Genomic DNA, 27,008 nt, shown 5'->3' on the forward strand with positions numbered 1-27,008 from the left:
AACAATGAGAGAAGAAAGCAGTGCAGAAGGACCCACCTGGATAAAACAGATCTTCAGTCCAAGGAGGACAAGTGAAATATAACTTGCACCTCTGAAGACACCCAGATACCTTTACTGAAAGACATGCAGAGATTCAGTCTTTCTATAAATAACTTTTTATTCAAAGTGACTCTCCTAAGACAGCTGCCAAACTTGCAGACAGGGTTCAGCAGCTTCACCCAGCAAGAGCCAGAAGAACACGAAGGAAGGAGCCTATATCCTCTTCCCATTTTCCGTTGGCGACCATGGAGGCATGCACAGAACCATTATTCAGGAATACAAAGTGGAACTGCATTGCAATTCCCTTCATCTCTTAGTACAAAAAGTGTTTTAGAGGGCATTTGTTAAGTTAAAGCAGGAGATTTGTGATGACAACTTTCTTGAGAGTGCATCAAACCCTGGGGAGAAAGGGGATGATGCTACATCATTATTCCTTAGCTGACTGCAGCATCCGCTTCTCGTGTTCCTTCCTCATTCTCTCTTTGAAGTCTTCCAGTTCTTTTCTCTGGAGAAGACAGAAGTGCCAATTTCATCATAAATGATCTGTTCGCTTAGACCGGGGGTGGGCTACTTGTGGCCCTCCAGTTGGAATCCCAATGCCCACCAGTCCTAGCCAGCATGGCCAATGGTCAGGAAAGATGGGAGCTGCAGACCAACATCTGGAAGGTCACAGGTTCCCCCCTCCTGGATTAGACATGCAGTATTCATTCTTGAGGCATATTTACCTGGTAATTATCTTCAGGTGGGTATATCTCCCTCTGAAGGAAAAGGATTAAAAAGGGAATCATATTATTGGAAAGTCCTGCTTTTATATTGAAACAGATTAAAACCATGCCACCTAAATTTCTACTGCCGTACAAGCAGAAAGCAGGCAAATTTGTCAAAAACACCAAGAGGGCAGGGAAAATACAGCCAGCTTGAGTGAGGGAACAAACCAAAATTCTATGAGAACTGAAAAGTCTTCCTAATTTTCAGGAGACTGTCACTGGGGATAGAATCAGAATTGTAGAGTTGGAAGGGAACACTAAAGTCATCTAGTCCAACCCCCTGAAATGCAGAGATCTTTTGTCCAACCTGGGGCTCAAACCTAAGACCCTGAGATTAAGAGTCTCATGCCTAAGAAGAACATTTACCTGGGAAAGAAAGAGATAAGTCCTGGCCTCTTAACACAGTTGAGAAAATCTTGTTTATTCTCCTAATAGTTCAGGTATCAAGTACAGACGGTAGCATAACCCAAATGGGGCCACCAAGGAACAGCATCGGAATGCTTGGGGTAATTCTGATAGTGGCAGAAGTGTGGGGGGGGGGTCTTTAAAACTAAAACTGAGAAAGGCAATGCTCCCCCAAATAGCCCAGGGTTAAGAATGCTCATAGAATATAGACTGAGAGCTGAAAAATAAAAAAGGAAGAGGAGAGAAGTGGAAAGCCCTCCTTGGACGGAATGGCTGACTGGAACCCTGAACAGGAAGCCTCCTTTTAGGAGAGAATATATGCTGCAGCATTTTGCTGCAGGTTCCACTTATTATTATTATTAATTTTGTTTATTTACAGACCAATGACTCCTGCTAAACAGCACACCAGAAGCAACTAGATGCATTGTGTGCAATGCCAGCTTTTGCATACAGTACTTGCTTGTAGAAGCCAGGCTCCCAGCAATGGCTGTTGAGTAAAATGCAATAAAAGGAAGCCTGGGTTTTTCTTTTCCAATTCCAGAGGTGAAATCAGCATGAGAATTTTTTAAAAAAACAGATAAAACCTCACAGGAAAGGTTTGGAAATGATTTCATTAGTCCACCCTGTTCTTCCCTTTCTAATTACATGACAAAACTGACCTTCCGCTTGATAACATATTCTTCAAAATAATCTGCCTGATTTGAAATCCAGAACATAGCAACAGGAAAAGATAAATACAGCATCATCTGCAAGAGAAAGGAGATAGGAAGTCAGATGGTAATACAGGTGCATTGGGACACTTTGCAGGGTTTTATTAGATTTTGCCCAATCTGGCCCTTGACGGCAGAAGCTTCCTCTCATCCCTTGCTAAAAGGTCAGAAGGACGACCATCATATGGTAGAGGTAAAAAAGGTAAAGGTAGAAAGGAGAAATGGCAGAAAGGAAGAGAAACACATCTAGGTTGCAGGCGAAGTTATTGTGCACCAGGATGCGGAGGGAGAGAAGGAAAGGATCGCTGACAACACCAAGGGCTGTGCTTCTAGGGCGAAGGAAAACGCAGGGCGCAGCGGCACCTCGGGCACATTAACGAGCAGCGCATTTCACCAGTTTCCGCATTGGAATTGTAACCACCCCGACCTGCTCTTCGGGGAGGACAGACGGCATTTCCCTGCAGATACCCGCGAGTAAGGGCAACCTGCTCTTTCCTACGTGCTTCCCAACATTATGCATGTATGAAACCTAACAGATATTCAAAACTACATCTATTGCCTTGAAAATAAGATCGAGCGATCGAGCTGCCTGCCCTTCCAGTTATATATTTGAACCCATAAAACCGAAGCTCTCCGAGGCACGTGAAGGGGGGAGGATCCAAGGGGGGAGGATCTTATCTTAAACTCGTATGTTGGCCAGCGAGCCCCCAAGAGCGAAGAGAGAGCCTGCCGGGGGGAGTCACCAGAGGAGGTTTTTGCCCCGGAGGGGGAGCTGCACAAGACCCCGCCCCTTTTTGTCTGCGAAAGAGAAATCCCCATTCCCACCCCAGGAGGACCCCGCTTGCCACAGACCCGGAACACCTCCAGCTTCACCCCCATGGCGCCGCTTGGCCGATGCTGAACGGGGCCCGCCCTCCCTCTGGCACCGCCCACCCTCGCCATATGCCACGCCCCTAAAGTCTTCCGAAGATGGCGCCCGCAAGCAACATGGCGGCCGGAAGGCGGAAAGGAAACGTCCTCCCTGTCGGATGACCAATAGGACTGTTGCTGGCCAAGTGACGCAAGCGGAGGAGAGAGCCCGAGCTCTGAACCGCAGCTGTGCTTGTGCGTCATTGCCGTGCGCCTCGCTCGCTCGGAGTGGGAAGCGTCCAAGATGCCGGAGCTGGAGACGGTGTTGGGGAAGCGGGAGCTCTTTTTCGTGAGTAGGCCCTGGTGGGAGGGTGTCGGGGGGTGAAATGCTCGGACGGGTCCTCCCTAGGCCGAGCTCCCTTTCGCCCACAGAACTTAATTCTCTCCCCCCCGCCGGTGAAATAAAAGGCGAGGCTTGCTTCGAACATGTGCAGAGTTCTTTCCCCTCAAGATTGAACCAAGTCAAGGAAAAGCGATGTAATCCTTCTAATAGGGAGTCGCTGGGTGATAGCCTTGCACAATAATTCTACTTTGCACTCGTGCAGCGAATTTTAAGTGTTCAAAATGTCCCGTGTACCGTATGGTATTTCATGGCCAGGGCAAGTGTTGTTACAATAGAACCGCTGTCTCTTTGTGCCCTTTGACTCAATCTTTCTTGTAACATTTAATACCAAAAAATATTTTGATATGACATCATCATACTGCTTCTGCTAGCCTATGATGTTAAAGTGGGGCGCTTATTATGATGTCACTCTATGTTATTTTAAGTAGACATTTAAAAAGGAAAAGGCTTAGAGTGACAGCTGTTGTATGATTCTTTGTAACAGCCTTTCTCAACCTTGGGCTCCCAGATGTCGTTGGACTACAATTCCTGTCATTTCTCGCTAGCAGGACCAGTGGTCAGGGATGATGGGACTTGTGGTTCAGCAGTATTTGGGACCCAGGATTGAGAAATGCTGCTCTATAATATCTGCTTTGGTCGTTACTAACTTACAGTAGTCCTGTAAGGTAAGATTGTACACACACACCCCAATATTTGAGCTTAGAGCTGGGACCAGAGACTTGCTAAAGATTACTTAGTGAATTTGTGGCTGCAGTAAAAGATGAAGTGATGATTTTTTGGTTCATTTTTCATATGCTCACATGTAAAATTAGGTAGCATTTTTCAAAAGCCTGAAGATAGCATTGGGGTGCGTAAGTTATAACGGTGCTGCACAAAGAAATATAATAGTACATCCTCTCTCTAAATTTATATCACCTTGCTCCTCACCCCTACACAGGAAGAGGAAGACTTGCAATATGAAGAAGAAATATTGCGCAACCCCTTCTCTGTCAAGTGCTGGATCCGCTACATTGAGTTCAAGCAAAATGCTCCCAAGCATATCTTGAATCTGATCTATGAGAGAGCTCTTAAGGAATTGCCAGGCAGGTATGCACTTGTGTCTCTTTCTTTTATGTAAAGTTCTTTAGCAAACTGCATGAAGGTAGTAGGGGAACCTTTTTCAATCCAGATTTTCATAAGGCATTGATGTATAAAAAATGTAAATGAAAGGCTAACTTAACTTCTTCAGAATTGAGGGGAGTTTCTTATGATCTATTTTCTGGTCTCTTCTGAAAGCAGACAGGAATACCCTCAACAGATGGAACCCCTTGCTGTCCCTGTTGATGTTTCCCTGGTTTATTTCAGGAGCAAGGCACTATGATCACCCAACTCCCCTCACAATGAGAGCTGGGAGCAACATGGCAAAATCTTTTACTTTAATGTTAATAGTTGCCCCCTTTGTGTTTTGCAGCTACAAGCTATGGTACAATTATCTTAAGCAGCGACGGAAGCAGGTAAAGAGCAAGTGTGTAACGGATCCCAGCTATGAAGAAGTGAACAACTGTCATGAGCGTGCCCTTGTCTTCATGCACAAGGTACAGTGGTTGGTGATATGCTTAGAGGGCTGGTAACGCCTGGGAAAAGTGAGTCAATCATAATGGCTGCTATTATGGCTGGTTATGACGATGTCTATCTGAAGGCCTCACATATGTTTTCATTTCAGAGCTGTTTCTCAGATGTGTGCATATGTGGAATGCAATAATGGCTTTAGTATACCACTTTCAACTCTCTTAAAAACAACAATCTTTAGCCTAAATCTGTGAGTTTGTCTCAGAAACTGTTGTAGATGCCACATAGCAATGGGAAGGAAATGATAAAAATAACGGGGGAGCTCCTTCCTTAAGAAGAAAGCCTTAATGAAAATCACTGAAGGGTTTGTAAACTGATGAGCCATTCTGTAGAGATTTTTTTATTCAAAACACTAGCACTTGAGTCTCCTAGTGAAATTAGAGATGTGTATAAGGTGCCCCCAAATTTTGGACATTATTTTTTAGGGGGGAAACCTAGTCTTATACACAGAAAAATACGTTAATTGATTGCAATAGGTTTAGGATAAGCAAAAAGCAAACACACAATAGTTGTTGGACGCTGTTTTGGACTACTGAATGCTGGTTATGTCTGGGAAATTCCAGACGCATGGCAACCCTAGTATTACAAAGTGTGGAGTTTGCAAGTACCGGTAAGTTCATTGGCTTTTTGAATAAAGAAACAGATAAATTAGTGGAGTCCATTAAGCAGAATTTCTAAAAATGGAACAGCTGTATTCAGAGGCAGTGACTTGCTTGACTGCTGCATGCTAGATGCAAGCCAATGTTGTTGTCATAGCCCACTTGTGAACTTCCTAGTCACATATGTGTAGCCACTATTAGAAGCTGGCTGTGGGACAGTGTTAACCTTTGGTCGGATCCCCAAAAGGAGATGCTATTTTCTTATTATCTGTCTGTCTGATTGTAGATGCCTCGGATATGGCTAGATTACTGCCAGTTTCTTATGGACCAGTGTCGGATCACCCGCACCCGTAGGACCTTTGACCGAGCCCTCCGGGCCCTGCCCATCACACAGCACCATCGTATCTGGCCACTCTACCTGAAGTTTGTGCGCCTGTATCCATTACCCGAGACAGCTGTACGGGTCTACCGCAGGTACCTGAAGGTAAGCGGGCCCACATGTCCCCAACTAATTTGTCTTACCAAACTCTTCCACCTCTGAGCCATCTGCGTAATCTTTGTAGAGAAAGTGTTGTCTTCCTTGTGCAATGACTGCCTAAATGGGTTTCTTCTCTTTTAGGCTCCTTTTCATTATTAGCACTGAATGAATTCTTGTCCTACTTTTAGTCTTGTGCATAGCCCTTGCGAAACTTCTACTGGAATATTATACTGTATTTGAGTTGGGTACTCATAGTGTTTGGAAGTGGCTAGAGAGGGTACAGAGAGATCAGAAGGCTGTGGAACAAATTCTTCAATAGCACCAAAATATTTGATTGATTTCATTTATGACAGAGAACAATAAAATTGCTTTTTCAGCAAAGAGAAATCCCTTCTCAAAGGGAGAGTATTGGACAAAAGTGTTATTTAATTGGGTACCTCTCTAGATTAGATCAGGGAGATTTTCCAGAAATACTAATGCACCGAGGGCCTTCTCGGTAGTGGCGCCCACCCTGTGGAATACCCTCCCTTCAGATGTGAAGGAAATAAGCAGCTATTATATCTTTAAAAGACATCTGAAGGCAGCCCTGTTTAGGGAAGTTTTTAATATTTAATGCCGTATTGTTTTTTACACTTGATTGGGAGCCGCCCAGAATATTCTTATTAATTATGTTAACTCAAGAACATAATTCAGCTGGGAGTTGAGATGCAGAAACTTGTTGTAAATTACATCAGTGGCGCCCAATAATTTTCTTTTTCCTGTTATTTTTAAAGAAACCGAGACACCAGATGGAAAGGAAGCCACAATCCCTTAACCTTCCGTAGTTTCGCAGAACAGGAAATTTCAGCAGGGACATGTTTTTTGCAGCCCTACATGACAAATGCCAACTTTTACAACTCCCTCTTATATACATCTGGTAAAGATGCAAGGTGCTTGTACTTTTTTTGCATCTGAACACCCTACAGCGAGGATAAATGAACCTATGCCAACTCTTAAGTAGATCCTGCATTGCAGATGGACTTAAAGAGGGGTTCTGGGTCTGAAAACCCTTTGCTTAGGACTCCTGAACTAGGACACCTCTTTACAAAATGTTGGCTGCTCTAAATCTGTAGATTATGGTCTGTTTAATCTCCTGCTGTTTTTTATTTAATTTTGGAATAAGTGAAAATTTTGTCATGTTGCATAAAAGAAATCACACTTGTTCCCCCCAACAGATCTTAATTAGCTTTAACACAGTATGCACAAAGGGTTGTAAGCTACTCCTTGTATTCTTAGCTAACCTTGAGTTGGCACTTCTAGCAGTGCTGCAATTAATCTACATTAGCTCTTCTACTGCCACTATTTTGGTCTTGTCAGCATTCTGGTGGATTCTGAGCTGTACGCGTTTTTATGTTGCAGCTGAGCCCGGAGAATGCTGAGGAATATATTGAGTACCTGCGCTCCATTGACCGCCTGGATGAGGCTGCTGTCCGCCTTGCCGCTGTGGTGAATGATGAACGTTTCATCTCCAAGGAGGGGAAATCGAACTATCAAGTGAGGCTCATGATAGCTGGCAGTCAGCCCTCCAAAATTATATGGAGGATCTCTCTTCTCATTCATCCAAAGATCCCTGCTGCAGAACAACCTGTACACTTGATGCTTTTCCTGCCTCTCAGCATTGCCAAGATCTCTCTGACACCTTGTCCTCTCCATTGCAGCTGTGGCACGAGCTCTGTGACCTCATCTCGCAGAATCCGGACAAGGTGAAGTCGCTCAATGTGGGGGCCATAATCCGGGGCGGCCTGACTCGCTTCACCGACCAGCTGGGCAAGCTATGGTGTTCCTTGGCAGACTACTACATTCGCAGTGGGCATTTTGAGAAGGTAGTCACCTGGACCTGAGGGTTTGTGCTGTGATGCAGGGACTTGGCTGAAGTCACATCCCAATCCCAGGGGGAACTTCAAAATGGCACAGAGTGTAACGTTCAAGTCTTTCAGCTATTTCCTCTTAAATTCCTTATTCATCTGGTCTGAGCAAGACCTCACCTTTATTTGGTGAAAATCTTGGGTTGGAGACAGACATTAATTTTTATGAAGGGCTGAAGACAGTTTGAACAAAAATCTGCTAGTAATGGTAAATACGTGCCACCCACATGTACCCTTACTAAACAGACTTTATAGGTGTTTCTATTGTTCTGAAAACCTTTTTCACCAGAAGGGAAGCCTCTTTTAGATCACTTTGAACTCACTTAAAAAGAGCTATTGTCTGTCTCCACTCTTCTCCTAATTCACTCTTTTAAATAAGGCTTTTACTGAGCTTGTAGGGACCAGATAATGAACAGTAGGCAAAATAACCAACAGAAATCCTTACAAGCCACCAAACAAAAATGGAAATGGAAGAATCTGGAAGATTGGCAATAGAGGAAAGTTACTGAGCATAGCGGAGGGACAAAGGGTAGTGGGTGTATCTCCTATGATTTTCTTCTTTTATTATATTATTTCTCTTCTGCCTTTCTGCTCATCAGAAGAATTCATAGTGTCTCATAATACATGAAGTGTTCCAAGTTTGTGAAAAGTAACTAGGGAAAACAAATAAGAATCCTAGTGCTTTCTGGGGTGACTGTACATTACAAGCAGGATTCTCATGTCTTAATGTCATGCCGGGTAGATTTTTAGAAATCATTGTTTGTTTGCTTTTTTAATCGGTACCGAGGTCAGCAGACAGGTGAAAAAAAATGTGATGTATGGACAGCCAGAGGAGACTGAGAATTAGTACTCAATGTGTTTCGTCCTTTGGGACATATGAACAAGCCCTCAGTTGTTCAGGTTTAAACTTCTGGGTGATCCTGTAACTTGATTCCTCCTCAAATTAGAATCAAAGGGAAAGGCATTTAGCCCAGAGGTTTTCAACCTTTTTGAGTCCACGGCTTCCTTGACCAACTGCATTCTTTCTGCAGCTCCCCTGTGGGGCTCAGGAGCCCAGTTATGTCACCCCTTGCCTGCTGAGCTGGCAGCCTCTCACGGTTTTTGGAACACCCTCCCTTGTGGGAGTGTTCCCTCAGCCTCCTCTCCTCTCCTCTCCCCATGTCAGCTGCAGCTGCCGCCCCTGGTCTCTGATTCCCCCCGCCCCCAAGAGAGATGCCTCCTCAAACTGCCCCACAGGGACCTGGGAAGCAACCCCTGGCTGGCCACAGAGGCACCATTCACCTGAGGAGCTTGTGTCAAGGACTGCTGCAACAAACAGATATGCAAGCCTTTGGGAGGCAGAGACTCAAGAGGGCATCAGAGGAGGGAGGGAAGGAAAGAGGGACAGAGACCAGTGTTGCCTGCAGCACCCCAACCATCATTCAAGGCACCCCAGGTTGAGAACTACTGATTTAGCTAATAGACTTTGGATTTGATGGGCAACCTAGTGCGTGATTTCCCCCGGCCTGAACATCCCTGTTAAATATAGGGTTGCGCTCTGAAAACTGTTAGAATGCAGTTGTCACTTTGGACTGAGTTGCAGGTACCTGCTCTTTCTTGGCTTGGGAAGTTTATGTTGCCTGTTCCAAATAACCTTTTTGTAGATCATTTTCATCCCAGAGGCAGTTCCTCTTGGCCCACTGTTTCCTCCCACAATAAGAAAAAGCTTTGAGTTCCATATAAGTGGATACGTCTTGAGTGGTGATTTGTGCTTTCTTAAGAGCATTTCCCATGAAAACCATTAGAGAAGTCAAAGCTGCTTGGTAGCTGGCCGTGGGAACAGAGACCACAGGCATTGCTTTGCAGACTGGAACAGTAATCCCTTCACCTTCTCTGTCTTAGGCTCGCGATGTCTACGAAGAAGCCATACAGACTGTGATGACAGTGCGGGATTTCACTCAGGTGTTCGACAGCTACGCCCAGTTTGAGGAGAGCATGATCGCTGCCAAGATGGAGACCAGCTCTGAGATGGGACGTGAGGAGGAGGGTAAGAGCAGCGCAGGTGGTAGGAAGCAGGTGCTGCTGCTCCTTCCCTTTCGGAAGAGAAGAAATTCTTCTCCAGACTGCATCTAGGAGAATGCATGCCAGAGCTGTTGAGACTCCTGAGGATGTCTCAGTTCTCCCTAAACCTTTTCAAGTTGTGATGGACATTTCTCCCTGGGGTTGCATCACTGATAAAGCCTTATGTTAAAAGAGCTTCCCTCTTCTTTGGCCATCGGATGTGGACCCAGCAATTCTTAATTCGTATCCTTGCATTTTGTGGACATCCTTTGGAGCTTGGGAGATGGATAGATAGATAGATAGATCTCATATTCTCATGTTAAATCCTGCCCTTCCTCCCAAAGGAACCCAGGGCATAGCTATAGGTATGGAGTGTGTAGGTGAGAAAATAGAGGGGGAATTTCAGCTGCAAGTAGCTGCCTTCCTGCACCATCTCTCATTCCTGCTCTTTTGCCCCCCTGGGGAAACAGATGACGTGGACCTGGAGCTGCGCCTGGCTCGCTTTGAGCAGCTGATCACACGCCGGCCCTTGCTTCTTAACAGTGTCCTCTTGCGCCAGAATCCTCACAACGTCCACGAGTGGCACAAGCGGGTGAAGCTGTATGAAGGCAAACCTCGCGAGGTAAGGAAATCCCCACAGTAGGAGACAGGAAAATAGGTTTCCAGATGGAGAGGTCGAAATTGGAAACAGAATTGTTAGAACCCAATACTAAGAATTTGTCGAGAATGTACAACTTGCTGCTGAGGTGGAATACACAAGATGAAACAGTAAAATCAGCCATGATTAAATGGGCGCAAGATATAGGACATGACATAATGTTTGATGACTGGGAACAGTTGTGGAATACAGGTATTAAGTTTACAGCATGTAATGCATTAAGAGAGAATATAATGAAAATGATTTATAGGTGGTACATGACCCCAGTCAAACTTGCAAAAATTTATCATCTGCCCAGTAACAAATGTTGGAAATGTAATGAGACTGAAGGTACCTTCTATCACCTTTGGTGGACCTGCCCGAGGGTAAAAGCCTACTGGGAAATGATCTATAATGAAATTAAAAAAGTCCTTAAGTGGACATTTTTGAAAAAGCCAGAGGCATTTCTCCTGGGCATGGTGGGCCAATTGGTGCCAAGGAAGGATAAAACATTTTTTATGTATGCTACCACAGCGGCTAGAATTCTTCTGGCAAAGTATTGGAAGACGCAGCAGCTACCCACTCTGGAAGAATGGCAAGCGAAGGTGATCGAGTACATGGGAATGGCAGAGATGACCAGCAGAATCCGCGACCAGGGGAGAGAGACGGTGGAAGAAGACTGGAAGAAATTCAAAAAATATCTTAAAGACTGTTGTAAAATTGATGATGGTTGAAATGTCATGGTTATAAGAAAAAGAGTTGCAGCAGTAAACCATAACTTTAAAGAATGCATAACGAAAATGATCGAATTAATTGAACGAAGGGTTGCTGAGAAAGGGTTAACATAAGGATGCAGAAAAAGGGAGGTATGGGGAAGTCCGGGAAAGAAGGTTTAGGAAAATAAGTTTAAGTAATTATACATGTTTATTTGTTTGTATGTTTTGTATGCTTTTGTTTTGTTTGTGTTTTATAATATGTTTGGAAAATTAATAAAAATCATTATAAAAAAAAAAAAGGAAATCCCCACAGTAGGGATTGCATGAGCAGACCCAGCGCTGGGAATGAGGGAGCTGCTGAACTTTCAGGCTAGCGTGTTCCCCTTCTATTAAACACTGGGTTGCAGCATCAGTGATGAATGGCGAAGTTTTGGGTACGGAGCTGAATCTGAGCTGAATCTCCAAGGAGTTGCTGGCACCCAACGTTGGTCGTGTCACTGATGGAAGTTGACACAGCATTTCGTCCACTGGGGCTCCCTCCACCCCAAGCAAATTTCATGAAGTTTCAAAAAGCTTCTGTCTACTAATGGGTGCTCAGCACATTGGAGTTTCCACATTTGCTCAGAAGGGCATTCATAGACGGGTACTCATGCCGGTCTAATTAAGCTGCTGCCTGGAAGACTGACCTGCCACACAAGGCTGAGCTGGAAATAGACCCAGTTCTCCCAATTCTCACCATCCAGTGGCCTTCTAGATCTGCTGAGAAGCAGGCTGTTTTCCACAATTAAAACTTCATTGGGATTGTACTAGTTGGCACTTCTCACTTCCTCTGTGTTGTGCTTTGCAGCTACAGCCACCAAACCGTACAGGAAGGAAGGAACGTAGGAACCTGCCAGAGCTCAATCTTTTCTTTTCTTCTACCTCTCTCCCTGCTTCCTCCAGATCATCAACACATACACAGAAGCGGTGCAGACTGTCGACCCCTTTAAAGCCACCGGAAAGACACATACGCTCTGGGTTTCTTTTGCCAAATTCTACGAGGTCAATGGACAGATCGAAGACGTGAGTGATGCATGGGTTTGGGAGGCTGACGCTGCTCTGTCCTTGCCTTTCAAAATGTTTCCTGCCTTACTTTCTTAGCTGCTGCCCAGAAGCACAACAGAGACTCGGGTTCTGTGTTGCAAATGCCCTTCACCACAGCTGCCTCAGGCTTAACTCCATGCATTTTTGTCACTGTGTTTCATTCTTGTTGTAAATTGATTCAGGAATTTTGGTTGTGGTGAGCGAGTCTTATATTCAGTCAACCTTACCCAAACTCCGGGAAGCCACCATCCTTGGTGATGCAGCATTTCTTGGATGACCTGCCCCACCACTTAGCCTAGTCCAAGGAGAGGAGATGCTGAAACTGGGGGCTCTTTCTGGCCCTGCTTTCCCCCTCACCTTGCCTACCTTACTTGTTCCCAGGCCAGAACCATTTTTGAAAAGGCTACCAAGGTCAACTTCAAGCAAGTGGATGAGCTGGCCAGCGTGTGGTGCGAATATGGCGAGATGGAGCTGCGGCACGAGAACTATGACCAAGCGCTGCGCATCCTGCGGGTGAGCAGAAACAGGGCGGCAGGCATCTGATAATCCAGAAGTGTTGCTTTTTGGGTTCCCAGAGGATTACTTCGGAGTTAAGGGCGTATAGCCTTGCGATCAAAAATAAGACTCCTTTCTTCTGTCCACATCTCCCTGAATGGAGTTGGAGCTCTAGTGGTTGAATCACAGGGAAGCACTGTTATTAGCTGAATGGTGCGCTGTGGCTAAATGAGAAAGCAGGAAACCAAGATTTCTAAGCTTTTGTATTTCTAACAATGTGAGGCCACCCAATTTCCTGTCTGCAGAGATAATTTATATGTAAAGAGCGAGAGAGATACATGCTAAGGGTGGGATTCAACTAAGTTGTTGCAAGCGCAAAGCGAGGCCTGTTCCCACAACAGGATTCCTCTGCACGCGCGCGCGCGCACACACACACACACACACACACACACACACACACACACCCCTGCTCTGGAAGTTAGAGGTTCCTCAGAACAGGTTTAGAGGGCACACGGGGAGAAGAGGGACGTCTTCTTGCTTGAGCAGGCCTTGTTCCCCATGTGCATATCCCACTTAGTGTTATGTGAATTCTACCCTTAATCATCAGGGTGTGCTGCTAGACTTCCATAGGCTTCTTCCACTTTCACCAGCATCTGTTTTCTCTTGTTCCTCCAGAAAGCCACAGCCATCCCAGCTAAGAAAGCAGAGTATTTTGATTCCTCAGAACCTGTGCAGAATCGTGTCTACAAGTCCCTCAAGGTTTGGTCTATGTTGGCTGACCTGGAAGAAAGTCTTGGCACCTTCAAGGTAAGTGGCCTTTCCTGGCCTCCATTGTCTGCCAGAGCCTTCTGGAGTTGTGGGAAGGGCAAGCACCAACTTTTCCTGTCTGGAGCAGTCATAGAAGCCCGCCTCATCCAGACAGGAAAAGCATTAGCTTTGGGTTTCTGTTCTTCTTTCCTATCATGGCACTTCCCTCTGGCTGTTTTAAGTATTATTCAATCAGCTTTAATCGCCTTCTGTCCAGAAGTGTCTGAGAAGTATCCAAGGAAGCAAGTACTGTGGGCAGTAAATGTCTCCTTGAACTAGCAGGGAGAGACAGAATAAGGGTCAACATCTGGGAATTAGACTAAAGACAAATTAGAAACCCTGCTCCAGTTTAGCAGGCAAAAGGATTAACCACTGGGACAAGCTGTGCAGAAAGTGAATGACTTTTTGCCACTTCAGCAGCCCTCCCAAAACAGTCATCTTCTTTTTTTAAAAAAAGCTTTAGCTAGGCACAAATGAGCTGGTTTTTGAATTGACATTCCTTGGCTTTTGAGTGGCACAAAATCAGTGGTTAGGTATTCCGTAGACCACTTGGTTTGGTAGCTAATGCTATGCTTGGAGATCTTCTGAACCACCCAAAATGACAGACCCTCACTGTTTCCTAGTCATCTTTAAGCTATTCTAGAGACTGTACCCTCCTCTCCTCCCCTTTCACCATGTCTTTGGCTTTGAAATAGTATGATGCTGAGGCATGGAGAGGGGGGCTGTCATGCTCCATCAGCTGCTTCCTGTGCCTGGCTAGAGAGTAGCACTGGGCCCAGAGAACTGGCTCTGTTACATGGAGTCAGTAGCAGAGCAGCCTTGCACAACTCAAGCCGAAGTCTCTACTTCAAGAAACCGTGGGTTTTGGTACCCATAGCTTCTTTCAGCATATTTATCTGGGCTCTCCTGACCTCTTTCCTGCCTTCAGTGGTTCCCCCTTTTATACATGATTATTTCTAGCTAGCCTTTTAGAAGCGGCTGGCATATTTTTTAATGCATTTCCCTTTTCTCTTGGTTTTAATGTATCTATGTGAGGTTTGTTGTCGGTTTGGTTGCAAGTTGCTGTGGATTGCCTTGGACAAGATAGCTGACAAATTTAATCGATAAATAAAACACTATGTGAAGCACACAGCAGTCTGTAGCTACAGTTCTTGCTCCCATATTTTCTGACAATCCAACTGGGGCCTACTGATTCCCTTTGAAGGTAATAGGGAGCCTTGTTTACCACTTGCCTTGAGCAGCTGTGGGCAGCAGCCCTGCCAGCTCTGCATTAAAAGACCTGTATTGACCACAGGGACTTGTTTCCTCCCTCCTGATCTCCTCCCTCTGTATCTCTGGGCATAGCTGGGGAAGGGACAGTGACTGAGAACCCCAAGCTGTCTCTGTAACTCGGCTGTCTCTTTGTGGTTCAGCCTAATATTGAAGTTTCTTTATGTCACCACCCCTAGTCTACTAAAGCCGTGTATGACCGCATTCTGGACCTGCGCATTGCCACCCCACAAATCATCATTAACTATGGCCTCTTCCTGGAAGAGCACAGCTACTTTGAAGAGAGCTTCAAGGTGAGTTGGCCATATCAATACCTCTGTCTGCTCTCATAGCAGCTGGGGGAGTGGGAAGTTGCCCATCTGGTTGGTTTGGGAGCCACTGAATCGTAAAAGCTGCCTGCTGCAAGCTGTGGAGCTTGAGAGGGAGGACCTTGGGCTCAAAATATCTACAGTGTGTGGTGTACTTCTTAGGTAGCAGAGCGGAACTCTGCAGATCCTACATCTCTGTAGGAGATGCTAATCTTACCTTTGAAAAGATTAGCATGGAGGGTAGGATTCAGCTAATGGGTCCCGTGATTCATTCCTTGGCATCTCCAGTTTAAAAGACCCTCAGGTAGCAAAGCTGGGAAAAGATTTATCTATTTTGGAGATATTGGGTTGCTGCTGTCAGCCAGAGCAGATAGTACTGGACTGCATAGACCACAATCACCTGACTCAATATGGTGGTTTTCATATAGGCAAGAGTATACCAACTAGAAGAAAGCTTTTGCTGTCTTTTTCATACCATTCCTTCTCTCCGGCAGGCGTATGAGAGGGGCATCTCATTGTTCAAGTGGCCAAATGTGTATGACATTTGGAACACCTATCTTACCAAATTCACCGACCGCTATGGTGGCAAGAAGTTGGAGCGTGCCCGGGACCTCTTTGAACAGGCTCTAGATGGCTGCCCCCAGAAATACGCTAAAAGTAAGCGGAACTGTGCTGTGTTGCAAGGGAGCAGAGGCAGTAAAAGCCTGGGGGTGGGAGCTGATAAATAATGGGAAAAGACCAGTCCTGTTTTCCTGGGCAACGGAAGCTGAGATACAGGAAACAGCAAGGCCAAAGCTAGAGGACTTGCTCCCAAAGCGAGCCAGAGGGCACCTGCATCCATAACCTAGTGGTTGCCATCGTGGTGTTCTCCAGAGGTTGTGGATTGCAGTTCCCATCTGTCTCAACTGGGCTGGCTTAGCCAGTAGTCTGGGATCATGGGAGTTGTAGTTCAAAACATCTGAATGGCACCCCCCTAGGGTAGCCAATCTGTTTGAGGCCTGATAAGTTCCTGTCCAGCAGGAGCCATTGAGATGGAGAGAACATCTCTGTCACATCCTCTTCAGTGCAAGAGGGCAATCTGAATAATTCTCCCTTGGGGCAGTGCTTATTTAAAACTTTTCCTATGGTATCTGGAGTGTCACTAACATAGTCCATACAGGGCCAAAATATCTTGGTGAGAAGAGTTGACCCAAAGATTGGGGGTGGGGGAGGAATGCAGTTTTGCTTTAATTTCTTCTCTGTTCACAGCTATCTACTTGCTGTATGCCAAACTGGAGGAAGAATATGGGCTGGCACGCCATGCCATGGCTGTGTATGAGAGGGCCACTCAGGCTGTGCAGCCTTCGGAGCAGTATGACATGTACAATATCTACATCAAGAGAGCAGCTGAAATCTATGGGGTCACACACACACGTAGCATCTATGAGAAGGCTATTGAGGTTAGCTCCTTTTTTCCAAATAAATAATGCTGTGTTTAAAACTCCAGGATAAGTCTCTTGCCCTCGCCTAGAGAGGAAGTAGTCTGCTAGGTAATGGCTGAATGGGATTGTGTTCCCTTATATGATATGGGGTAAATACAAATACAGCTTCTGTAATCACTATTACAACTATGAGGATATTGTGCAATATGCTGTTTTTGCTCTTATTCAGCACAGGTCAAAGTGTTGAGTACTACCTTTTTATAAAGCCCTATACAGCTTGGGACCACTTCCCAGAGATACCTGCTTGTGCCCTGAGGTCCACTTCAGAAACAGGGCTGATGGATAGCAGAGAGTGAGCCAGTCCCTTTGATTACGACCCCCAACCTTTGGAAGGATCCTCACTTGGGGATCCTCACTTGGTGTCCACACAAATCTTTGTCATCATGCAACAGGACTGCTAACATCAATTCAGCTTGTGTCTTTTTCTGCTGCTGTGCTCTTATTGCGTCCCTTTCGGTTTGCAATATGTGTTTGGATGCTTTTGTTTTTAACTCGTTAGCCGTTTTAGAAACATTGATGGTCAGGGTGCAATTTTAACACGTATCCCCATTGCAGGTGCTGACAGATGAACACGCTCGGGAGATGTGCCTGCGCTTTGCCGACATGGAGTGCAAGCTGGGCGAAATAGACCGAGCTCGGGCCATCTATTCCTACTGTTCGCAGATGTGTGATCCCCGAGTAAGTCACCTGGTGGACTCTCCTTTGTGAGAAGTTTCTAATTAAGTTGGATGGCCATCTGTCAGGGGTTCTTTAGCTGCGATTCCTGCGTTGCAGGGGGTTGGACTAGTTGACCCTTGGGGACCCTTCCAACTCTACAATTCTATGATTCTATGATCTCTTCCACACACTAGAGAACTAGTCATACGTCTGCCTGAGCAAGGCCTTTCAGGACCCAGTGTGGGAAGGTGAGAAAAGCTAGCTCTCCATTATGTTCAAGGATAACTCTATTGGCATTATTATTAGTAGTAGTAGTAGTATAACTTATTTATCGCAAAGATGCAAGGATTTCCATTTCTGGTGCAGAAGATACACTGCACAGGAACAACTCCATCTCTGTACACAGACACACCTCCGTGTTGCTTTTCCCATAGCAGAGCTCAGGGGAAAGGCTAGTGAAGCAGGAAGGAGAAGTTCCGCTTGATCTGTTGAACTTCGCAGTGACTGCCTTCTTTCCCACCCCACCAGTCAAAACACTTTTTCTTCTCCTGCCAGACTACTGCCAATTTCTGGCAGACATGGAAGGAATTTGAGATCCGGCATGGGAACGAAGACACTATCCGGGAGATGCTTCGCATTAAACGAAGCGTGCAAGCGACCTACAACACACAAGTCAACTTCATGGCCTCTCAGATGCTGAAGGTGTACAGCAATGCCACAGGCACAGGTAGGTCTCACCCCCCGCACTCTGCACAGCTCCCGGCAGAGAGGGGTGTCTGCTGCTACATCTCCTGTTCCATTCTAACCCTTCCTCTGCTCTTCCCTCCTGCTTGTCTTTCGGTTTCAGTGTCTGACCTGGCACCTGGGCAGAGTGGCATGGATGACATGAAACTGTTAGAGCAGCGGGCGGAGCAGTTGGCAGCTGAAGCGGAGCGAGATCAGCCCCAAGCGAAGGAGAAGATCCTGTTTGTCAGGTGAGTGTACTGCAGGCCAAGGAGACTTGCTTAACCTCTTCGCTGTAGGTCACCACCCAGCATGCAATACACCAGGGGTCATATTTCAGGTTGGGCAAGAACCAAGCTGTTTGTTGTAAGCTTGGAGAGTTGTAGAAGTAGGGATGGTCGCACGAGGTGGCTGCTGCTGGAAATGGGAAAACATGCAGTGTTCTTGCCATGAGAAACTAGGCAGCAGACAGAATCTATTTGATGTGCAGTGTACATTACTTTTTATCTTAATGCATGTATGTTCTGGTTAGAGGTTATAAAAATATTTCCCCCGGAATTTGGGTAGTAGAAGAGACACAGAAGTATAGCCAGGGCCACAGAAACCACCTTGTGCCTACTGTCTCCACTACTTCAAAGGGTTTTTGTGGTGGTTGGGCGGGGGAAGAGATATTTTTAAACAACTGCTCAGTTTGTCCATCTGCTGTGTTAAAATTCTGTATGTGTCCACATGCACTGAAGTTGGATAGGTAGTGGAATTCTAGTTCTTATCATGATTAAACTTGTGTCTCTGTTGGGTAGTGGCAGGCACACACTATCAGACCCAAGCTGGGCTTTGTCACTACATGACTTGATCCTAGAGTCTAAGATCTTGACATTAGACTAAAGCCTGAAACTAACACAAAAAAGGATTAAGAGGAACGCCCTCCCACCAGATGTCAAAGAGAACAACAACTACCAGACTTTTAGAAGACATCTGAAGGCAGCCCTGTTTAGGGAAGCTTTTAATGTTTGATGTATCATAGTATTTTAATATTCTTTTGGAAGCCGCCCAGAGTGGCTGGGGAAACCCAGCCAGATGGGCGGGGTATAAATAATAAATTATTATTATTATTATTATTATTATTATTATTATTATTATTATTATTATTATTATTATTATTATTATTATTATTTTATTAAGAGAGTTTGCATTTCAGGGTAGAGGGAGGAGTGTAGCAATGGTGTGACTTATGTTTTAACTTCCATTGGCCCCTTCGCTATGCATTTTTGTTCTGTTTTGCCTTGATGGTTGCTACAGTGAAGCCAAATGCATTTAATGCATTTACGGTCATGCGGATAGTGAAGCTGTAGAGTTGAGTCAATGCTGCAGGTTCTAATAGTTGGTGTAGCTTAACTAGTGGCTTTCAGTTGCAGCCTGCAGTGGAGAAGAGACATGTGAACCTGTAAAACCAGCTTGATCTTCTCAGGATGGACCTGTTTCCTGCAGTATAGGCATGGGGCAGTCACTGTGTGAATAATACTGTGCTGGCTCCTGTACAATTCACCAGTTTCTTGTTCCTTATTTCTAGGAGTGATGCTTCCCGCAGTGAGCTGGCTGAACTCTCCAAACAGGCTAATCCTGATGAGATAGACATTGATTTGGATGATGGAGATGAGAGTGAGGATAATGAGCCTGACGGTAAGTAAGAGAGGGTGCTGTATGGTCTAGTTTCTGAAGCGAATAGGCACAAAGTAGACTAGGGTTTACCAGTAGATCTCCAGGTGATTTGCAACAGCGGCAAGGATTTCTGATCTGCCAGGTCTCTAAAAAGTCTCCACACGTGAAAAAGGGGGATTGCTGAAGATACTTTTGGCAAATCCAAGAGTATATTTTTATGTGAAAAAGAGAGTTCAGCTTAGTTCTGGCACAAATCAGAAATGGTTGCTAGAATACTGAGGTTCAACCCAGCAAAGTCATTTCTCTAAGCCTGACATCCGACTGTTCTTGCTTTATATTGATTATCCCAAATCTTCTCTCCTACAGAGGTGCAGCTGGAGCAGAAGAGTGTTCCTTCCGCTGTGTTTGGAGGCCTTAAGGATGATTGAGCGGCTGCAGATGGATGAACTGCTTTTGAACTAGGGCTACAAGTGTCATATAAGCTGGGTTGGTGTAATTTGTTTGTTTTCCTTGATAGTATCCTTTTCTATTCTGTCACGTTGCTATTTATAAAATCTTTTTATCAAATGTCTGGTGTAGGTCTGTATGGGAAACTAGCTCAATTGGTTAGAGCATGGTGTTGGCAACACCAGGGTTGCAGTTTCAATCCCCGTAAGGGACTGGACTGGATGATTGAGCCTCTATGAGAAAGGGGGGCCACAATGCCAGCTGCTGTATACATGAATAAGTAACCTGCACTGTCAGCTGCTAGTTCGGCATACTTTTCATTACTGAAACTCTAACTCTCCTAAGCTTAAAAAGTGTAATAAAAGGGGGCTTCTTCAATTTATGTCAAACACTGCTTTCAGTTCAGTGGCATGTTCAATACAATGGAGTGCTTAACCCCTAGCTTCCTAATGGAATTTCCTTAACTGTGCTGCTGATAAGAATTCATCCTCTCTCACTAGCTTAACTGTTGTGACAACAGTTACTTCATAAGATTCTGGCAACTTAAAACAGACATGTGAATAAGCTCTTGATGTTTAGGAACAACGAACATTAAGGAAAGGGGGTTAAGCAGTAGTGATGAGGTTGTTACCACATACTTTCCGTGAATGCCAATTTGTCTTTCCTGCTACAGCAGTTTCTCCCAAGTCCTGTTCTTAAGTATATTCCTGCTACAGCAGTTTCTCCCAAGTCCTGTTCTTAAGTATATTCCTGCTTGGTCCTGCTTATGGGGGAAAGTCCAACAAATAGCTGGGTGGAACAAGGAGAATGACCTTACTTCCTTCTACCAACCAGCTGAACACCTACCAAACCTCCACTGCTTTCAAGGAAGCAACGCTTAATTAAACCCAAACAAGGAAACAGCAGCTGGTCACACCCCAGTAGTTCTAACCCTGCATTAAACATGGAACAAGTCCACAAACATCCGACAAAAAAGGCTTTAAAATGGCTAGACTCCTAGCTTCCCCGTGCCTCTGCCCTGCTATCCAAAACAGCTGAGTAATGGGCACAGGCTAAAGCTGAAGGCAGACACTTGCAACATAAAGCCAATTATAGAGAGAAAGGAAAGGCAGGCTTTCAAAACCAGAGACACAATCTGCCTCCAGTGTCTTTTATTCACCCCACTCTGTGTGGAATGGAAGTACAAGTAATGACCAGCAAAGAGTTCATTTAAGTTACTTTATTAAGCAGCCAGGGACGAAGTTCCCACCTGCCCTTTTAATTTTTTTTAACACCAACCCTGCACTATACTGTATCCCCAAACACCTACATGACATTCGGCCATCAACAAGCAACCAGGAGAGACCTGGAATAAAGTTGAACAAGACAGAACCCCAAGCTGAACAGGACTGGCTTCCCCCAGCTCCCTCCTGCACTCTGCTTTGAGAGCACCTGCTACCCCAAAAGAGCAGGAGGCGGAGGAAAAGACCCAGACAGCAAGTGGGCCGGGTAGGGGGTGGGGGAGAAGAGAAAGAATAGAGGGTAGAAGCCCCTCAGTGCCCAGGCCTCCTCTGGCTCTTGGGGAGGACAACTGAAGGAGCAGCCTACATTCACTGCCTGCTACAGCCCAGAGGTGCAGCTCTAAACTGGTAAGGAAGGAAGGAAAGAAGGGGCTGGAGCCTGCTCTCTTCCTAGAGCAGGTAGGAGTTTGCATTTTCCATTTGGCAGCTCAGTTCAGGATCCACAGAGGCCTGCTCTGTGACTACAGCAACTCCCAGCTTCCAAATATTTTGAATGAGAATGGCCAGCTGAAGCTTGCCAAATTCGCAGGCTCCCTGCCATCCCCCAAAATGCCTGCTAAAAAGTTATGACATGTAAACAGCCCTTGCCCATCCCTACACCAAATAGCCCTTGTGAACAAGGGAGCAGGGGAAAAAAGCCCAAAGGGGAAGTGGGGAAGGAAGAAAGACAAAACGCCAAAGGAGGAAACATCCATCCATCCATCCATCCACACACACACACACCTTGTTCTGTGCTACCCTCCCCCCACCATGCCTATCTCCATATACAAATTCACCCTGCCCCACTGTTCCAAATGCAATTTGTTCCTTTTTATATACAAATAATTGAAAAATCATTAAATAGCTCCAAGATATATATATATATCTATATATATATGTATAAGTATGTATAAATATAAACAGGGGCACCCAGGGAAACAAGAAACCCCGAACAGAACCAAAGAAGGCCTGGGCCCCGTTCCCCAGGCAAGCAGAAGTCAGAAAGAGAGACCCTTCATTGCTGTGGTGGTGGACCAACATTCAGGTGGTAGCTGGAGGCAGACAGAGCATGCAGGAGCCCAGACGAGCACACACAGGCCGCATGTAGGGCAGTGTCACTATGGCAACTCTGAGCCTCTAGATTATCATGGGATTTGGCAGTTTCCAGAGCATCTGTCAACAACCCCCCCCCCCAAAAAAAAGTAGTCTCCTTAGAACTGGCATCAGAACTATGCACAAGACTCCTGTGTGGCTCTGATCCAGCCAGAGATAACGCTGGTCCAGTACAAGATGTAGCCCCCTGCTTAACAGACCCATCTACGCAAGCCACCCATTTTGGAAGGCTATGTGTAGGGTTCCATGTATCCAACTTGGGCCAGCAACCTAAGAAGTAGCAGCTGTAAAGTCCAGGCAGAGAAAAGCAGTAGACGGGCTGCGGTTGGAAAGGCCTGGCTATTTTGGTGTGCCTGGCTTCTTGGGGGTGCCTGGCTTCTTGGTCTGCCAGAGGTGTCCTTGGATGGTGAAGGCATCCACACTCATGGACATGGTCTTGCTGGGAATCTGCGTGAAGCGCTTACGGTCAGAGCTGTACTTGTAGATGCCCTCGATCATGGCCAGAGTGATGGTGCGTGGCCCGTAGCCTGCCAGGCGCGTCAGTTCCTCCGTCTCTGGCGACAGGGTGTACAGCGCCCGGAACTGGCAGCTCGAATCACGGAACAGGATGAGGAAGTGATTGGCTTTGCTCTTCTCCACTTCCTAAAATGGAGGGGGGCAGGGAGGAAGATGCATGTAAAACAGGAGTAAGAATCAAGTCGAGGCACATAAAACATTCCAACATTAGAAATGTCTGCAGAACCAACAAAAAACACATACAGTTCTAAGTTCATGTGAGCCAGCAGCTGTCACACATGATTTTCTTCATCTCCACTGAGAAAAGGGAGACTTCTTCAGAGGCTAGAGGGCTCTCCTACCTTCTGCCAGTACGGTTCAACCGCCACTAGGCTCACAGCCAATGAAGGTGACCAAACATCTTTGCACATGGGGTTCTATGATTAACATCTCTCAGTGGTGCAGCCAGTGTGATGCTTTTATGCCGCTATATTCTAACAGTGGAAGGTGAGGCCTTGCTGTATTAAGCAAAGCCCATGCAGAGTCAGGAGCTGGAACCAACATGATCTTCCAAATTCACAGAGATCAGAGGAAGATATCTACATGATGTGCACAGTTCAGCAAGTCGAGGGCGAAGGATGCATCTTGCCCAGCCCACAGCCATTTAACAACCTGCCATCCCACCCCATGTTATTGCCCCCTCAGCTTACCTCCAGGATGCGATTTTTCTGGGGTTCATTGACTTTGCCAGCAAGGCAGCAGTGAGACAGTGCATTGTGAATAATGTACTTATTGGACTTGGCACTGGGCTCCTTGTACAGCTTGGGTCCTGCAGAGAGAAGAAGAGTTCAGTAGAGAAGACAGGCTCACGAGGCTCCTTAAGGAAGGCAGCCCTGGCAAGACAAACAGAGATGCTTCACAAGGCAAAAGATCTGGAGGTCTCTTGATGCCCTTGCAGAGCAGGCACCAGATCAAGACACTTTGCCAGTGCATTTGGAGAAGGAGATCTAGCAGAGCCCCCTCTGTAGTGTCACAGGAGGAAAGCTGGAATTTTCTGGAAGGGAGGACTGAGACAGCAAGAAGTTTACCTGTGTACTCTGGAATGGAGGCTGGCGAGGAGGCGGTTGATGCGTTCTCCCAGTCACGCTCCCGGTTCTGGTTGGACAGCAACCGGCTGGGGGACATTGGCCCAGAAGGAGACGCAGCTCTGCAAAACAGAAGTGCTCACCCTTAACTTCTGCAAGCGCAGCACAAACCCATTTTCCTTGGGCCTGCTACTAGCTAGAAGGCCAACCCAAATCCCACCCACCCTAGAGCACACTGCCAGGGTTTCTGCATCTCCCCTGTGCCCTCTTAATGCGTTAGAGTAACAAGGCTAAGTAGAAGTACTACAAACTCACCGAGAAGACCTCTTGATGGAGAGCGAGTTGCCAGGATCATTGGCCACTGTAGAAAGCGAGAGAGTCGACTGGGAATACACCTTGCTGAGCTTGGAGCCTAGGAATAGGCAGACACATGATCAGGAGATGGGGGCAAAGTTTACATGGCCACAGCTGTCCCTTTCCTGAACCACGGTCCCTTTGCATTCTAGCGCCACCGTGACACATGGCAGCTGCGTTTACAAGTTTTCCGCCGCCCTGCAGAGCGTGCCCAGCTCCTCTCCCAACTAGCCACAGCTCTTACCAAGGAGGCCTTTCACGGGGCTGCGCGCTAGGGCAGAGTCATCACAGAAGACGGTCTTGGGCCGCCCCTTCTTGAGGGCGCGCACAGTGGTGGGCTTCTGCCGCAGCACCTTGTCCAGGTCCTCCATCAGCTTGAGCTGATGGCGCCGCTGGTATTCCAGGCGGGTGAAGTCACCGCGCCTCGGCCCCACCACTTCCTCCTCTTGCCGGGGCTGCTCCTCTGCCTGCCGCTGTCTGGAGAAGCACAGTCAAGAACACAGCCAGAGGTTAAAAGTGACCACAAGCCCACCAGGCACAGAATCTGCTATTAACCCAAAATCCACCGGGCATTTTTTTGTTATAGGAGGAAGGATTCAACATCATACTAAAGTGCACTGCAGCTCACCAAGTGGGCTGATCTCTCCTCTCCAGTTTTAGGATGCGCAGCAGGGGAAACCCTACTGTGCAAATGAAAGTCCTTACACAGGGCTTCTGCTGATGGGACTCATCAAATGAATTCTGCCCTTAGTTACTCTTTAGGTAAAATGAATTAGTTTTTCATCTGCATTCTGAAACCGCCCCTTAATGGGGGCAGGGGTATGGTAACCACAGACGCCTCCCAGAACTACCCCTCTTCTCTTGCAGTATGACGCAACAATGGGAGGTGATTGCATTCTCAGCTCATGGATCGTAACAGCCAGGTTCAGTAGGCACAACAGATGCCCTGTGTGCAAACCAAGAACATTCCCTAAAACGGGTCAGCAAACTTTTTCAGCAGGGGGCCGGTCCACTGTCCCTCAGACCTGGGGGGCGGACGGGCGGACTATATTTTGAAGAAAAAAATGAACGAATTCCTATGCCGCGCAAATAACCCAGAGGTGCATTTTAAATAAAAGGACACATTCTACTCATGTAAAAACTCGCTGATTCCCGGACTGGCAGTTTGGCCAGATCTGGCCCCCAGGCCTTAGTTTGCCTACCCATGCCCTAGAACAAGGTGGGGGCTTGTAGTTCAGCAGTATCTAGAGGGAACCACATTGACTATTCCTGCTCTAGAATATGTCCCCTAGAATCCCCTGCAAATTATTCCCATAATGTTCCAAGACAATGGTTCATCAGGTCAATGCGGGAATGTCAAAATGGTGGTTGGCTCACAAGCATCTGCCAGAGGTTACAGCGATTCCTCTGCCCTCCATAGCACAAGCAGTGAGTCCTGCTGGGGGAAGGTGCAAGCAACAGATGACACTTTGCCAGGTTATTTCCTTTACTCACACACACTTCTGCTGCCAGCTTAGAAGAAAACCTACGAGTTGAGGGCCAGCAGGAACTTATTTTGCACTAGACAATCTTGCTCACACACGAATCTCATTCTAGGCAGCAGGGTTTGTACAGGAGAAAGTCCTTGAAGATGGCACTCCAAGCAGTCAGAGTTCGTTGGCTCTACATAAGGTGGGCACATTTTGCTCCAAGAAAGATCCAGACACTGTCCTTGGAATAAGTGCGACCAATCTGTTTATTATACCCTCATTCTGAATGGCCAGGCCCTGAATCTTGCCCCTTTTGCCATGGAAGATTGAGTGAAAAGGGCCCCATTCACACAAGGCCCCACCGTGACATGAGAGCCATTTCCACACAATGGGAAATCCCAGTGCATCAGAACCAATACAAAACAAATGAAGCAGTAGTTATGGATGTATAAGGCTTTACTTGAGTAACTCGATTTCTGTAAGTGTTGGTGTAGCATGGGAACTGGAGAAACCAAATAGAGCAATTGGGGGGGGGGGTGGAACACTGGAAGCACAAGGCCTCCCACCACAGCAGAAGCACCTACCATGGCCATGCTTACAAGGAGGGCCAAGAATGAGAAGGACCCTGTGGCTTCCCCCATCCCAATCTCACCTTGCCTCCTCCTCTTTCTTCTCCTTCTCCGCCTCCTGCCATTGCTTCCTGCGCTTCGCCTCCTCAGTGCGTCGCTGCTGCCTCTCTAGGAAGCTTGCGCGCTTCTGTGCCATTTCCTCCTCAGCCTTCGCCTCATCCTGAACAAACACAGTGAGTCAGTAGAGAGAAAGGGTGGTTGAGTCCTCTAAGATGCAGGGTCACTTTTCACTTTCAGGACAGGAGTCACGCAGCAGCCAGGCCTGTCCTTATGGTTGGCTACAATGACAACTGGATGCTGAACTAGATTGGTCGGATCCAGCAGAGCTCTTAGGTTCTTTTTCTACCTTCCTCTGGACTGGTGCCAACTGCTCTCAACCCCTCTGGAAATGCCACTCCATGTATCCTGTGTGATCCTGCCACCCATAGATATGGCTTGCCCAAAATGGGATTCCTAGCACCTACAGATAGGATCCGAATCCCAAGGGTAGGTGATAGAGAGAAGGAAGAAACTTCCAGGC

The 27,008-nt window shown here is 46.4% G+C and overlaps 3 protein-coding genes across 6 annotated transcripts in view; 1 reads left to right on the forward strand and 2 right to left on the reverse strand.

The window, feature by feature from the left end:
- Positions 1-139: 139 nt before the first annotated feature.
- On the reverse strand, positions 140-2,873 carry PET100 (PET100 cytochrome c oxidase chaperone). The gene is made up of 4 exons (XM_081177487.1): positions 2,774-2,873; positions 1,871-1,957; positions 765-797; positions 140-544 (listed from the first exon to the last, which is right to left on the reverse strand). Exons 1-4 carry the CDS (start codon positions 2,861-2,863, stop codon positions 467-469), a joined length of 288 nt encoding a protein of 95 aa, XP_081033613.1. The 5' UTR covers positions 2,864-2,873; the 3' UTR covers positions 140-466.
- Positions 2,874-2,949: 76 nt separating this feature from the next.
- XAB2 (XPA binding protein 2) lies at positions 2,950-20,204 on the forward strand (the record flags this gene model as incomplete). Its single annotated transcript, XM_081185791.1, is given in 20 exon segments — positions 2,950-3,040; positions 3,043-3,119; positions 4,111-4,259; positions 4,624-4,747; positions 5,667-5,864; positions 7,257-7,391; positions 7,556-7,720; positions 9,644-9,788; positions 10,273-10,424; positions 12,098-12,217; positions 12,620-12,751; positions 13,409-13,540; positions 14,989-15,102; positions 15,612-15,774; positions 16,366-16,556; positions 17,154-17,276; positions 17,811-17,982; positions 18,103-18,229; positions 19,549-19,658; positions 20,004-20,204. Coding segments are annotated over 20 exon segments (2,682 nt in total). The 3' UTR covers positions 20,066-20,204.
- A 1,084-nt stretch (positions 20,205-21,288) lies between these two features.
- CAMSAP3 (calmodulin regulated spectrin associated protein family member 3) overlaps positions 21,289-27,008 on the reverse strand; it is a 47,032-nt gene continuing 41,312 nt past the window's right edge. For all 4 annotated transcript variants that reach the window (XM_081180572.1, XM_081180573.1, XM_081180574.1 and 1 more), the window contains 6 exons: positions 26,512-26,648; positions 24,635-24,867; positions 24,352-24,448; positions 24,040-24,158; positions 23,662-23,780; positions 21,289-23,098 (listed from right to left, as the gene is read on the reverse strand). In XM_081180572.1, the coding sequence (XP_081036698.1) occupies positions 22,796-23,098; positions 23,662-23,780; positions 24,040-24,158; positions 24,352-24,448; positions 24,635-24,867; positions 26,512-26,648 (1,008 nt within the window). In that variant the 3' untranslated portion in view covers positions 21,289-22,795. The remainder of the gene's footprint in view (positions 23,099-23,661; positions 23,781-24,039; positions 24,159-24,351; positions 24,449-24,634; positions 24,868-26,511; positions 26,649-27,008) is intronic.

Source organism: Podarcis bocagei (assembly GCF_964188305.1).
Source record: "Podarcis bocagei genome assembly, chromosome: 2".
In the NCBI taxonomy this organism is placed as follows: Eukaryota; Metazoa; Chordata; class Lepidosauria; order Squamata; family Lacertidae; genus Podarcis; species Podarcis bocagei.